At 36.9% G+C, this 16,626-nt stretch overlaps 1 protein-coding gene across 1 annotated transcript; it reads right to left on the bottom strand.

Moving 5' to 3' along the window:
• Positions 1 to 8,867: 8,867 nt before the first annotated feature.
• LOC130720303 (uncharacterized) lies at positions 8,868 to 11,206 on the bottom strand. Its single transcript, XM_057570935.1, has one exon. It carries the CDS (start codon positions 10,738 to 10,740, stop codon positions 9,490 to 9,492), a length of 1,251 nt encoding a protein of 416 aa, XP_057426918.1. The 5' UTR covers positions 10,741 to 11,206; the 3' UTR covers positions 8,868 to 9,489.
• Positions 11,207 to 16,626: the final 5,420 nt, after the last annotated feature.

Consider the following 16,626-nt stretch of genomic DNA (forward strand, 5'->3'; position numbering starts at 1 on the left):
ATCGTCTTGTTGAATGAAAGGTGCGTTTGGATTCAAATTTAGTTAAACTTGAAAGCAAATTCAACATGCCGAAGTAAGAAGTTTTTTTAACATTGATTGCATTGGAATTCACGCTCTTCTATTGAAGTTATTTGCGTTGTCACAAACAAGTCTAATCCAATTTCAAAACCAACCGTCGTCGGTCCTTCAAACCCTAACTCGCACTTGACATGACTTGGTCTTTGACATTAATCATGATGGATGAGTGAAAACCAAACACAAACAGAACCACATGCAAGCGATTGCTTTTCTTTCTTCCGACACTATTACAGTCATTTCTTTTGTTAATCATGATGGATGAGTGAAAACCAAACACAAACAGAACCACATGCAAGCGATTGCTTTTCTTTCTTCCGACACTATTACTGTCATTTCTTTTGTCTAGTCCTAATATAAACTAGGATAGTTGCCCGTTTCCGTACAATGCACGGACGAGCGATTTTACAATTTAATACAATTAATTCTTTAATTTATTAAGATAAACAAATTAGTGAGTGGGGTAGAAATAGGGGTTGGAGATGGAGGTCCAGGGTTCGAACCCAGAGGAGGAGCATTTGTAATTACTAACCACTAACATTTGCTTATAAAAAAAATAAACAAATTAATTTATATACTAATAATTTGTCATTTTTTCAATTATATATAGTTTAAATAATCCATATCCTAGGTGGACCAATCACATTTAAGATAAGTGAAATATAATTTTTATATTTTATTTATTTATAATTTTATTGGTTCATTGAGATGCACGAAAATTCAATTTAACTATCCATTTTTTTATAAATTATTAACTTAAGCTTTTTTTTCCTTTAAAAAAAATTAAATAAATAATTTACAAAAAAGATGTGAAGACTGCAGTATTCATCTTTTATTTGTAAGAAGAAAATGATAACACGTTGATAAAGAGATATTACATTGAATTTTTAATGTTCCATAATGTTCAACGCCACTTTAACAAAGTAGCTGGTTATTTAGCAGTTGCAAGTTGCAACCCACAATTGTGACTTCGGTCTTGATATATTGCTTTGACATTGGTCATCATATACAACAGTTTTCTCCTCATTCGTCCACATCAAAAGCTTTCTTACACTCCTCCCTAATCACATATTGGATATAAATTTTCTAAAAAAATAGTAAAATAAATATAGATAAAAATAGTGAAATAAATATTGAAAAATAAGAAATTCAACATGTAATAGTATGTTCCAATAGATGGGTATCAGGCTTCAATTCTATCAATTCACAAGGCTGGAACCCATCAGTTCTCTGAGAAAGTATGTATCTGAATCTTTAGAAGAGCGATATGAACTCCAAAACATAATTAATCAGAAGCATCTTCTTGATATCCTCCTCGATCTCCCTCTCCAATCACTTCATAGTTCCCTTGATCATGTGCTTCAAGAAGTGCCCTTCCAGCATTGGAGGTATCCATGGCAGCACCGAGACCTTAGCCAAACCACCTATGAATTCATTACCGTGCTTCTCGTCCGATCCCCATATATTCACTTATTCATTCTACACATGAGATATAGGCATAAATACTATGGAGGAAAACTAAACAAATTCAAAAGGTTTATAGTAGTGGAAACATGATGAGATAATATATAGTAAAGATTCGAAGATAAAATTACATGAGCAAGTGTCAATATCTTATACCTGAAGCAGCAAGAAATATCCTACAAATTTAAGCACCAAAATTGACCATATAAAGAAAATTAACTCAACAATTATCTGTAATGAAACCAAAATGGAAACAAAAACAGAAAGGAACGCAAAAGGAGATGCACAAACTAAACAAAAACCAAATTTAGAATTAATATGAGAAGCAACTAACATAGGCACAGGAGCATAACAAAAACAATACACATGACAGAAGAAGCAGGGTTATGGAAACCTCAATAACAACACTGACATATAGCTAGCTCATTAGGGGAAAATAGTAGTCAACAATAAGAAACAAATATGACTCTTTCCTTAATGGTAGAGAAAGCTTCAATTTAGTTGGCTGAATGCTTGAAGCAGGTGTACCCAAATTCAAACTTGACCACTCAAGTTGGAGTGCAAGACAGTTGTCATATTCAATATCATGAGGAAAATCTTTGGGAAAAGTTCTACTTCTAGCAATGCCAACAACAATAAAATCCTTTGGGAAAGAAAAGGATGCAGTTATGGCTCTAGTTAAAATATCAAAAAGGACATAGAAGAAGTGAAAGTGTAAAACCTTTATAAAAAAACAATACTTCCAAGGTGTTAGTCAAAGTTAGCACATGATCAAGCACAACCATACATATCAGAGCCAAAAGAATAAAGGTAAAAGACAGAAAAAAAAAAAAAGGGAAAACCTTCATAATGATTAAGCAAGTAGGTGTAATTTTTTTTAAGGAAATCATGAAGCGCATGGTATATGTGGTGATGCCATGATCATTTACCCAACATGACCATAATCCCAATAAGCACCATCTAGTGCCATCTAGAGCCAAAAGTTAGCTTCCAATGAAAGAAACACTTAAGGATATAGAGATTTGGTATTCTACCACTTGAAGAAAAATCATTCTGAAATTGTGCTGGTGTCCACACAACTTGTAACCCGCACCTAATATAACTCCACCCACTTAAAGCGGTGTCATCATCAGAAGTTATCTTAGAAGAAGCTCATAAAGAATACATGATTAACACATAATGGTATGAACATTAAACAAATCAAGTAAATAAGTAACTAATTAACATCCATGAATATTTGAAGCTCTTTTAAGATCATGAAAAGACTTGACAGTGTTCCACAGCAACCAACACTAAGGGCCAGCTTTTATGATAAACAATTGGCAGAGTTTGTACTATCAATAAAAAAACATAAATCAATAACCATTGATACCTTAGTACGTGTTCGTTTTTAAAATTACTTACAGAAGATGAAAGCAAAATAAGGAATATAAGAAAATGAGAAAGGAACTGAGATTTCTCAGCTCCGACAGATCAATTTTCACCCATTGTTAGTATATATCAATAGAAAAACTTCATTTTGCTTACTACTATAACATTATGAGACTAACAGCCTAACATGTTAGGATGCAGGACCCATTCTCTATTGTGCTTATGCCATTTTCGTTTGCTCCTCATATAAATAAGAAAATAAAGATGACTCGGAAGGTACCTGCTGATCAATTTTCACCCATTGTTAGTATATATCAATAGAAAAAACTTCATTTTGCTTACTACTATAACATTATGAGACTAACAACCTAACATGTTCGGATGCAGGACCCATGAAATGCATGTCCACATGGTGTCTGATCATATAGATTTTGTCCCAACCTAAACACACATTAATTTGTCAATTCTTTGAATTGAAACAACATTAGTCCTTAATACTGCAATTAACTAACTCAAATAGTCAGATTATAACTAAAACCACTTCAACTTCATCCTAATTTTAAAATTACAATGCATGCATGATCAAAGAGAAAATATAAAAAATTAAATAGTAGAGATTTGCTATGGCCTTAAAAAGCATCCTAACTATGAAAGCAAGATTTGCTAGGAAATATGTAACACAAATAAAAGAAAACAAGAATGGTGCTATGGCCTTGATTTTTTTTAGTTACAACCTCTATGATCAAAAAAGGAAAATAGATTGAGAAAGGCGGTAAAGACGATTACATTTTTAACTATATGCATCAACTTCTTTAATGTTAGAATTAAATAGGCATCAGACTGTTGCTAGTTTAACCTACATTCAACCTTCCAGATAGGCATCAGACTGTTTCCAAGTATCTCTACCACAACACATGCTCCTAACAGGATTAACACATCACAAGCTCAATTAGAGGACCATTAATTGGACAGGGAAATCAATCTTGGCATTGTGTTTTTTCTGTGAAATACATGTACCTCTCACACATACTTGACTTAGAAAGACAGGGCAATGCAGAGAAAACAAAAAATAAACAGGGAAACTGAATCGACTAAGAACTTGTGAGCACCCTACAGCTCCAATTTGATAAATAGATACCCTCTATCAAGCACCACAAAGAGTCTTATACACACACCAAACCTTTGTCTTCTTGCAAGAAGAGTGCATATACATTGAAAATAACTATTATGACACTTGGCATATATAAGATTGATTGAGAACATGATAGGAGAGTGCAGAATATCAAAATTTGGCTTATATAGAAGAAGAGGAAGGTTCATGGAAGCCAACAGGACCACAGCCACAACTGGCATATGCACCACAAAAGAGTCATTTACACATCAAACCACTGTCATAGACACACCAAACCAATCTCATTTCGAAAATCAATGATCCGAGGTCACATTGAATCTCCGAGAAAGAACCAAAATCCGTTCAATCAAACAAAGAATCAAAATGAAATTAAAACTACGAAAGAAGAAGATAATTTAGATTTTATGTGGGAAGTGAATCATTTAGATTATGTGGATATTTGAAGCTATATGTCGCTGATAATCTTACATTCCAGGTCACTACATTATAATTTGATTCCATAATTGTCCAGTTAGCTAATATTAAAAGTTATGGTGTCGAAGGTAAAATGTCTCATGCCTTCTTCAATTCAGGGAACAAAACTTTTTCATTCAAATACACACCAAAATTATGAAGGAATCAACATGGAACTTGAAAAGAAAAGTAAATGTGGTCCATAACAATTCCCTCCCTGCATTCACCTATACTAATCCAACCATTCTTAAAAGTTAATCAATATTATATTTACAAAAATAAGGGGTTCAATATAAATCAAGCAGACACGCACTACCCAAGCACACATCACTTAAAAAAATTGTGAAACCAAAATCAATTCCCCAACTTAGAATAAAACAAAAACTGAAAGAAAGTGGATCCTAGCTCATCATGGGTAAACTTCATAAATTTCAAATAGAAATCAGAACAAAGAAAAACTTTTAAAATAAAAATACCTCTAGGAAATAGTCCCTGCCAGAAATTTCAGTGAGCAATACAACCTCTGCATTGATTAAGACGAGATGCTAGCATCTGGTTTGGAGGAATCACCAGGACACATCAAATGCAACTGAAATAAACATTAAGAAGAAAGTTAAGGATTAAGCCATCTCCCACACTTTTTTTCATTTTTCATTTTTGTTTTCCATCTTCTGTCAGTGTTACTTTTCTTTTTACCCCTCTTCCATCCATAATCTTCTAAAAACTGACTTCAAACTATCTCTATATGTCTTAGTGGTTTGTCAATTGACCTACTTCAAAAATAGGGGCATCAAAGAAAAAGTGAAACATAGATATAATAAAAAAATGAACTTACTTAAGAAAGCTCTAATAATATTAGTCGCAAGTAGGAATGGAAGCCACTAATAGGTCAAAACATTTGGCGTTCATGTTAAATCTATCTATGGAGGAATTTTCTTCTTTTTCTTCTTGTTGTTTTGTTAGTTTGTGGTTCACAAATTCAAAGAAGAAGATTTCATGTAACCAGAAAAAATAACCGAATAAGATTTCAAATATGAAAAGAGAATGATAAACCTGAAACCTAGAATTAGGATTTCAAAACTAAAGACAAAGCAATTCACATACCTTCGCACACATGGTCATCTAGCTTCCACCAGTCCTCTGCATACAGACCTCCATCCCTCTTTCCCTAGAACACAACAGAATATGAAAATGCACAAATAAGTTTGGATAATACAACCCCCAAACAAAGGAACAACAAAGGATGAGAAAAAATAACAAAACAGTGGTGGTATTTATGGATAGCTTGGGATGAAGATTTAATATAAAAATATACAGAACTCATAACTCTACCAGTAGATACTCATTCGAATAGGGATAGGTTAACTATTTGTACAATCAATCAGTCAATTTAGTAGAGCAATTTAATAGAGAAGGGAGATTGAACGAAGAAGTTAGAGAGGAAGCTAGCTCTTTCTACAAATCAAACCAAATTCCATCTCATACAAGTCACATCAATGAAAGAATTCAAACCTGCTTCTGCATCAAGTACTTCCGCTAGAGCCCAAGCATCTCCATCTCTCTTCACGAACCATCCCTTCTGATTTCGTACAAGCCTCACCATACCCTCTTCCAAAAACCCGCTTCAATTTTGGTTGATGATGAATGAATAGTTCTCATGAAAACGCAAGCTGCCTCCTTCTCTCTTGCTGCAACACCCACTTCGAGTTCGTACAACCGTCACCCATACCCTCTGCCACAAAGCCGCTGGAATGTAGTTAATTGAACCGTTCAGAAGCAAAAGGCAAAACCTAGATGATGGGTGAATAGTGGAGCTGGGGCCGACAACAGCTGTAACGGATAAAAAAAAAATACACACAAGTACAAGTAATGGGCCGACAACAACAGCTGGAGAACAAAAAGAGAGAGAGTCCAACGAAAACAAAATTGCAAAACAAAAACTGATCAAGAAAAAACATGAACCGTAGGATCAAAGAGAATGAATGACCAAGATGCAATTTCTGTTATGAATAGTGCTGTTCTAACAGCTCATTAAGTGTATGTAGATTTTAGTTTTCTGAATGGAAAGGGTTACCCAAAAAAAGGATGTTGCTGGTAGAAAGAAACTCACTCTACCAAGGTCCAAGTAAGTCCTAAGAGAGAAAATAAAGAGAAATTAAGAAAATGAACAAAATGAGGCATCTACCAGTTCTCTGGTTTATCAAATTTTCTATGAAAAGCTTACCATTTATACTAAGCGATTCCTTACTAAACTTAAGGGTGACAAATGACAATACATGTGTCACCATCTTAAGTGCTAAAATATTTTAGAATGCAATAAAATGATAGTAATATAACCAGTGTTTTAAGACTCGGCTCGGTCATCGACTCGGTGAGGGTACTGAGTCAATGGGTCACTGGTCGGACCAGTGAGTCACTGGTTCGATTGCTTGACTCGGTGTATATTAAAAAATTATAAAAATATTCATTCCAATGTTAAGTTAAAATATTAATAATGAAAGATGAGTCTTTATCATCAATGTCAATATGGTATAGTGGTAAAGTATTTCCCATATTTCCTTCAGGTCCCGTGCTCGAGCCCCACTGGTACCAGTTTTTGAAATATTTCAGGCTTTTATTTTCTCTAATCAAAATGTTGTTAATAGAATATGGGAAAAAATGAAAGGCCCACTCTAATCAAGCTAGAAACCAACTATTGTGGACAGAATTTAAAAAAAAAATGTGAAAGGCCCACTGTATTAAATAATAACTTGTTAGGAAAAGAAAAGCCCACAGTAGATGTTCTAGTTCTTGACCTTGTTTCTCTTGTATTTGGGCTAGGCCCATTCTACTGAATAGAAGGAAACCTTGAACGGGAAAAAATGAAGATCATAATATGTTGTTTGACAAAAAAAAATAATATAATAATAATTACAAAAAAAAGGGTGACTAACCGGTCTGACCGAAAACCGGCCGAGTCACCGAGTTAACCATCAAACCGGCCGGTTCAAATCGGTTCTGGCCGAGTCACATGCACAGCCGGTCAGATGTGAGGCTCGGACCGGTCTAGTCACCGAGTCCCGGTCGGACCGTCCGGTCCGAGCCGAGTTTTAAAACACTGAATATAACTACTAGCACGATTTCTAATGGATTAATAGATTAATGGCCCAATAGACAATCAGCCTAATTTCCACATCTCTACCAATACCATCCACTCAAGAGAAGCCTTGTCGACAGGCCTTGGGATAATGAATTGTTCATAAATGGAGCTTGGCCCAAATAGAACTTGGTTGTGTTGCAACATGCAGAACTCGGCAATGTGAATCCACTAAACTTGATGATCCACCAACACAACCCAGCATGTTTGAAAATTAGAAAGACATATGGACATGGCTCATTTGGAGAAGCATCAGGTGCTTAATATTTGTGCTTGGTCCATGCGTGGGAGTGCACTTGTGAATGAATCCTTGAGAAACTGAATTTGTATGGGCTGGTTGCGTTTGAACAAATTTGTGCTCTGTTGCTTTATTGGGCACACAGGGTGAGATTATTGATTGAAAAGTGATGGCTCTGATACATGCTTGCTAGAGTTTCTCTCTACTGGTTGCCTTCTTTTATTTGTTTGGGTTTTCTGTAACTCTTTTAGTATTTCATAGCTGATTATACTCTTTGATAGAAATTTCTTCCTATATATGTTTGAATTGATAGTAGGATGGAATGAGATGAGATTAAATAGTTTTATGTTCCATTGTCTGAATTTGTTAAATGAGGATGAAATGTGATGGAACCAATTCCATCTCATTTTATTACTTAGGGTCAATTTTTGTACCTCAATTTGGATGGAAGAGAATGGAATGAAGACATCCATATCTACTAAAACCATAAAAAATTGCGGCTACCTATATCATAATTCAATATTAGTTTTTTAAATTAAGAGCAATGTAAATATAATTTATTCTGCTCTGCTGATGATTACCAAACATTAAAGTGCTAAATATTTCCTATATTATCATAAAATATTCAAACAATGAAAATATATTTTTGCTCCGTTACTCATTTTATTTCATCCAACATATTTCATTTTGCTTTTGTTCCATCGCATTCCAACATTTAAATACATGTAACCTGTTAATTCATTTTCTGTTGAATCAATGAATCAAAGCTTACTCATTGAACCTATTTTCCCTCTTCTCCGTTCTATGCGTATGGGTTCTACTTTGAAGAATCCTGTAAATGTTATGAACAACTCACCATAAACAAATTGTGCAAAATTCAAACACACAAATGCATAAGAAAATTAAAGCAGCCAATGATCAAAATTGCTTGGAGGATTCACTACACAAATAGAACTCAACAGAGCCTAATGCACAAGAATTAAAGCTTCAATCCTTACTTCCAATTAAAGTATATATTATTATATATTCTATGATCTGATTTGTGACAAAAGAAAGGAAAGCAGCATTTGACTCATTTCATATATGTCACCCCCTCATCGTTGTGTACAATATCCCTCCATCGTAGCATGTTGATGGTCATTTAACTCATTCCTTTCATGATCCCTTTGATCCAAATTGCCATCCATAACTAGCTTTCACGTATATAAACACCCAAAATACATAAAAAGAAACCAACAAACAGATCCATAAAAATAGAATTACAATATAACCTCCCACAAAAGAAAATACACTAAAAATACAAAAAAGTGATAAGAAACTCCTTCCTTTTTGCCATGATCAATCCACCCTCTCCCTATGAAAGCTCAACTTCCTTGCAACTCTTTCCCCTATTCTACACACACAAAAAAAGTATCCGCATCATTGGTTTCACAATCGGCACAAAATACAGTATACATTCGCTTTTAAAGTCAACGACTTAATTTCTTGTAACTTTCAATCAAGAGTGATTCCGGAACATTTAAGTGCGGAATCAAACATGTAGGCTATAAGTACTTGTTCTCCGGAAATGAAATAGAAACTTAACACAACCCAAACCAAACCACTACATGTTCTTTCCTTCTAACCCCACCATTGGTGCACTGCAACACCTTTATCCCTTAACTGGCCATACAAAGCCAAACACTCCCAATAAGCCCTTCTACTTCTATTCCCTTTCTTAGGACCATGTGGCTTGCATTCCAAGAAAAGCTCATCCACCAAATCAATGGAGTTACTCCTCATCATCTCATCCACCACTTCAGCCTCAGCTTTCATCACCACATACTCCTCCTCCTTCACATTCTTCCTCAGCCAACCCGACATCCCAATTTGCTCCACCTCCTTCGCGGACGGCACCTCTGCCACCGTCTCAATCTTGTACATCTCGAAGTTCTTGTTCCTCGTTGGGTAATTCGTCGCGAACCACCCGGTTCCGCTCCCTCCCTCCTTCTCCGGCAACCCCACGTCAATGAAAACACGGCGAGGGTAGCTCTCGAGGGAATCCCCCATCAAATCCGGGAGGAACCTTGTGCGCTTCAAGTACTTTCTTGACTTCCCTGAAGCCGCTCTTGGCGGCTCCAGAAGCACATCCTCAAGATTCTGCAATGCAGCTTTCTTCGCTTCTGATGCGGCGTAGCCGCAGAGCTTTCTCGGCGCGGCCAAGGTTGGTTTGGCCGCGCTGGTTTTCTTCATCGCCACCACTACAGAGTCAAACCGCCTCATGTATGCGATTTTGTAGTTAGAGGGCTTGTAAAACGCCGTGGAGGGGTTGTAACTCATGATAACAGTGCAAACGCCACCGATTTTCAGAACTCTCTCAATGAATTGTGAAGATGCAAGGAAATCATAGATGAAAACAAAATCAACAGAGTTGTCAAGAACAGAGCTCTGTTTCTCAATGTCATTCAGGGGAATGTGGTGCATGTTGTGGTCAGTGACAACCTGAGAAGATGACCCAGAAGAATAACCTTCTTCGTTGTTGAGGAAAATCGCGTTTTGTTGTTCTGTTTTCTTCTTCATGAGCCCCTCGTTGGTCAAATCATCGAACAAAATTGACAGAACCTCCTCTGTTTTGCTCAACTCACCATCCTCTGTCATGGGCTGCAGGGTGGAAGAGAAGCTTTCAATGTTGATCATGGAGGATCTTGTCATCAATTGGAAAGAAGCCAGAGCCAATGCTAAAAGCATAAAGCGAGAACATAGCTTCATGAATCGAGAATTAGGAAGCCTGATGATAAGATAACGGGATTCTGAATACAGAGGAAGTGAATGCTTCTTGTTGCAAAAGCGATTTTTTGTCAAGGTAGCAGCATCAATGATGTTGATTGCCATTGTTAGTAGCTAGTTAAGGTTGAAAATTGAAAACAGAATGAAGATGAATGTAGAAAGAGGTTAAATTGTATGTGTATGTAGGTATATAGAGGAAGAAAAAACAGAGAAAAGAGAACACAAAAACAGGGGAAATTCTAGCGAGTGCAAAATCTAGATGCTGTGTGATTTCCACCCACAAGGGAAACACGGTTAATTTGCAACGAAGACCAAAGTTTCATCAACTCCCTCAACCTCTGCACCTCCATTTTGTTGAAATTTGGACACTGATCGATGATGGTTTCAGATTATCGGTAGCCAATTCTATATTTCAGGGGATCTCTGCATCAAGATACCGTTCTCATCAATCACAAATGCATCATGCATGGAGGGTGGGAGAAGGGAGAGATTTCTGAGGTCTCTTGTGGAATGTTGCAGGTTCTAAAGGGATGAAAATATGGTGGGGGTGAAGGGTTGGTATAGGAATGTGGAGGGATTATAAGGAAGAAAATAGAATGAGAGAGGAGAGGATGCAAGATAGGGAAACTTTATTTTTAGGGAAAAAACTGTTGCAACTGTGAGAATTGAGTTGCACCATTCAATATTTGCTAATTGCTGAAGGCTTTCTCTTTACAATTTTATGTCTTTCTTAAATTGTGCATTTTTTGTATTTGCATGTACTAAATTATGAAGGTTTAGGTTGTCGTTTGGTAATTGCCTAGCTTGGTTCCGTGTACACTAAATTTGGTGAAAATTCTAAATTGCTTTGTAGAGCATGTTCATTGTGTAGTATTAGCAAATATAGTTTTACAGAGTGTCCAGTATAGAGATTCAATACTAATTTTAAAACTGGTATCTTTATCTTTTTCTTCCTAAAAAATACTTTTATGTTTGAACTTTGAAAAGCATTAGTTTTAGGGTTAAATATGTTTTCCGTCCCTGAACTTTCAGCGAGTGTTGGTTTTCGTCCCTCGCCGACGTAAAAGCTGATTTTAGCCCTTGAACATAACGAAAATAGCCGGTTTTCATCCCTGCCGGAGTGGTGGCGCTGACCACCGTGGCCACATGTACCGGCGAGCTTACGTGGCAGATGAGGTAGTTTTTTCTTTCTTTTTTCATTTGTTTTTTTTTTCAATTTCATATTATAATTAATTTATTCTTTTCTTTTTAAAACAAAAAAAAGTAATTAAAAAACAGAAAAAAAAAAACAAAATCACCATTAGGTTCATCATATTAGAATCACGTCCTCTCCATTCTCTCTCTTCTTCTTCTTCCTCCTTTTCTTCTTCACCACTCCCAACCCTAGCACCCACCACCACAACACTCCATTAACGAGCCACCACCACCACCAACCACTAGCCGACGCCACCTTTTCTTCTGGGTTGAAAAAAAAGCTCTAGATCTGGGATAACAAAAAAGATCAAAAACGAGGAAACAGTGGCCGATCCATGTTTGTTCTTCAATTCGAAGTCAAAGCTCTGAACTTTCTGTTTCTTCTAGGGTTTTTCTTGATTTTTTTCTCTGCTTCTTCCACTGGTTGTTGGGTTTGGTGGTGTCGGGGTGGCTCAATCTGTGTGGGTTGGGGTTGAGGGTGGTGTCTATGTGTTGGGGTGGCTCGATTTGGGTTTGGCAGGGTTGGGGATGGCTCAATCTGGGTGAGGCTGAGGTGGGGGTGGAGGGTTTGGGTGTTGATACATGTGAAGAAGAAGAAGAAGTAGAATAAGAAGATGATGATGAAGAGGGGAAGTTTTTTAGAACGTTTTCTCCAGTCTGTGTGTATGTTTCTCATGAAGATGAAGATCTCTTGAAGATAAAAAAGAGTTTAATTTTTCTTTTAAACTGATGATAAAAAGATGAGGATTTAAGTATTTCTGTTAATTTTATGTTAATTATTATTTTTTTATTTTAAAAATAAAAAGAATAAATTAATTATGATATGAAATTGAAAAAAAAAATGAAAAAAGAAAAAATCCACCTCATCCTCATTAATTGACGTGGAAGGACCACGTAAGCTCACCGATACATGTGGAGACGGTGGTCAGCGCCACCACTCCAGCGGGGACGAAAGCCAGCTATTTTCATTATGTTCAAGGGCTAAAATCAGCTTTTACGCCGGCGAGGGACAAAACCAACACTCACTGAAAGTCCAGGGACGAAAAACATAGTTAACCCTTAGTTTTATCATAACATACTACATGGAGATGCGCAGTCTGACATAGCACCTACATAAACACCCACGTCATTCAATAAATGTCACATAAGCACATTTCCTAACATAAACACCACCATCCACCTTGGCCACCACCACCACTTCCACCATCACCATCCACCACTACCACACTATCGTTGGCTCATTACCGCTATCGCCACCAGCCACCGCCTCCACCACTCTCCACCACCACCGCTATCATCCTCCACTTCCGCCACCACCGTCGTTGTCATTATCGTTATTGCACTATCACCACTGCCACCAACTACCACTGCTGCCACCAACTACCACCACCCCCATCATCATCCAATACCACCACCACTCAACCACAACGTCATCGCCACCACCACTACATACCACCATAACCACCTCCCTCCACTGCCACCTCCACCACCATCACCATCACTTCCAACACCACCACCACTGCAACTATCGCTTGAGCCACTGCTGCTAGCACAACCCTTCACCATCGCCACCACCACCGCCACAACCATCACTTCCAACATTGCCGCCGCCACCCTAACCACCACTTCGCATCATCATTGCCACCTCTACAACCACCACCCTCCATCACCGCCACCAGCTCCACCACCATTATCGCAGTCACTTCGACTGCCACCGCCTCTTACCATCCACTAACATCATCCCACTTTTATAATATATATATATATATATATATATATATATATATATATATATCATTCAATATTTTATGAGACATATGTTTATATTAATTTTAACGAAATAACAAGTTATACAATGTATGACTAAACGTTGTATATCATTACATTTTTGTCAGGTTTAAAGCCTAATACTATCAGATCTTACACTATCAGGTCTTATACTATACAACATATCAAACAGGCCCTAAGTCTATTTATATACTACTTTCGGTCCTATCTATAAGAGTAAAAAAACTAGCTCACACGGTTTAAGAAAGGAAGTTAAAGTAGTTAAATGTAATAAATTTGTTTTAAATTAATGCTAAACTTGCAAAATTACCCATGTCATATTATGAGTAAGTGACATAGGAAAGTGTAATTAGTGCTGATGAGAAAGAATATGATTAATGAGTGCACATTTTACTAGTACATAATTATTAAGGGCAATAGTATCAAAACATAATTAATGTGGCGCTTTAATTTGGTTCTTATAAAAAGAAGCAAGATAAACACATCCTTTGATTCTTTTTTTTTTTTGAAAACAAAAACATGATACTCCCTCCGTTCCAAAACTATTGTAGTTTTAGCTTTTTTGTTTTGTTCCAAAACCATTGTTGTTTTACATTTTCAAAGCACTTTATCTCATTCTCTTCCATCCATGCCCTCATTTAATATTTTATCTCCCAAGTACCACCTCTTATTTCCACCAATCACAATTCTCACCAATTAGTTAACCAATGATTTTCATTCTCTCTCTTTCATATAACTCATATTAAATAAGGGTGTTTCAGTCAAATTATAACATCAATTAATGAACTCTTAAACTTAGTGAAAAAACTAAAACTACAATAGTTTTGGAACGGAGGGAGTAATATATATAAAGCGTTGAGAAATAACCCCTCTCAATAAGGGTACAATAACCTAACCAGCAAAAATTGGCAAAAGCTCAGTCACTACAGTAATAACCTTCAAAAAACCAAAAGAACACAAGTGTGCAATAAACCCCCCAAGTGACTACCCCACTAGAAAGGTTCCCAAGTTACAAACATAATAATGCTAGACGTTAATATCTTTTTATGTAGATGCATAACTTGCATCCTTTCATCTTCTCAACTCAATGGTAATAATAGAGAAGCTTGTAAGTTATGTTACAAGAAACATAAGAAAATAAAAAGTTAAGATTACAAAAATAGACTATTTTCTATATCTTGTTTTACTCCAACACTTCGCGCCGAGCATTCCTGCCAACTACCAGCGGACTTCGGTTTTTGTAAGTTTTTTTCCCTCCAGAAAACAAGTGTTACATGAGGAGGATCTTGGCTATCTTCTTGTGCTTTAGTTTCAAGTTAAGAGTAAAATGGTTGGGGAAGGGGAGGGGGCGGTGAGAAAAGGAGGGCGGGAGGATTGGGGTGGGGAAGGGGAAAGGGAGTTGGGGAAGGAGGCAACGGTGGGCAAGGTGGTGGTGGTGGAGGTTGGTTAGTGGTTGGGAATGAGAGGAAGAGGAAGAGAAAGAGGAAGAGGGGGAAGACAGATAATAACAAAAAAAATGATGAAAGAAAACTTTGAAGGACTAAAGTTGATGTGAAAATTACACGTGTACACTAATACTTGAATAAGATTGCCACATTGGTGATTGGGTAAAAAACATGTCAATTTTGTTTTTTGAAGTCATAAAGACTAATTTAAATTGAACAAAAGTTTTCAGGGATAAAAAATATGATTTTTTTCAAGGACTAATTTTGAAGACTAATTTTGTTAATTATTTTTAAAGTATTCAATTTATAATTTTGAAAAAAATTTCCGTAACAACTTCCAAAAGTCGCAAGCACCATCAACGATTTATGAACACTAAAATTTAAAATAATAAACCGCTCTTATCATTGGTAACTTAGGACTTCTAACTTATGAGGAGATAAATAGGCATAATATCCTACGAGATATTTATTTATTTATTTATTGACTTATTTTGTAATATGTCTCAGAATATTCTTAGCATATTCTGTACTTTCATTATTATAAATAACATTGTCTACCTCACACACAATTTGTGGTGAGAGTATCCAATCTTACATGGTATCAGAGCTCTTGCTTCGCGTGGTGCTCTTGTGTGTGTGCCCGTGTACACCTCATCATCTGGTTCCTTCTGCAACCGACAACCTTCTCTGGGTTCCGGGCCAGCCACTTATCTTCTGCCTCTTGCTGCGCCGCCGCCACCTGTCAGCGCCTCGGATCTGCCGCCTGCTACTTGTTCCGCGCCTGCAATTATTTTTTTCTGCCAGCGTTGACTTTCACGGTCAACATTAATTTTTGGGTTGTTTTTTTTTTACTATTCTTTTACTGTTGATAATTCTTATTTAATTTCTGGCGGTGGTTTATTATTTAGAACCCTTTCTTCTTTCACATGACTGAAAATTCTACTCATCTCACTATGTCATTTAACACTTTAGTGCAAATGATTACAGTGAAACTCAAACCATATAATTTTCTTCTCTGGCGCAAACAAGTCACCGCTCTTCTTCAGAATCAACACCTTTATGACATTGTTGATCCTACAGTTGATCCACTGCCAGAGTTTGTGCCCCAGATTGTTTCCTCCAGTTTGCATATTATTCCAGGTCCAAATCCTTCTTTTGCGCAGTGGCAGGCTCGCGATCGAAACGTCAACAATCTCCTTCTTTCCTCTCTGACTGAGGAAGCTTTATCTGAGACTCTTAGTGCTACCACTGCCTGAGATATTTGGACTGCTCTCCATTCTGCTTATGCTTCACGCAGCAAGGCACGAGAACTGCGTCTTCGTGATGAGCTCCAACTCATGCGCCGTGGTTCCCTCTCTGTTTCTGAGTATGGACGGAAATTCCGCACTATTTGTGATCAATTGGCTGCCATTGGTGCCCCTGTGGCTAATGATGACAAAGTTCACTGGTTTCTTCGTGGTCTTGGCCCCTCATATGCAAATTTTTCTACAGGTCAGCTTGATCAGGTATCCCTACCTCTCTTTACTGACATTCTTTGTAAGGTCGAGAGCCATGCTATTTTTCA

This window comes from Lotus japonicus, chromosome 1 (genome assembly GCF_012489685.1).
Source record: "Lotus japonicus ecotype B-129 chromosome 1, LjGifu_v1.2".
Taxonomy (NCBI): domain Eukaryota; kingdom Viridiplantae; phylum Streptophyta; class Magnoliopsida; order Fabales; family Fabaceae; genus Lotus; species Lotus japonicus.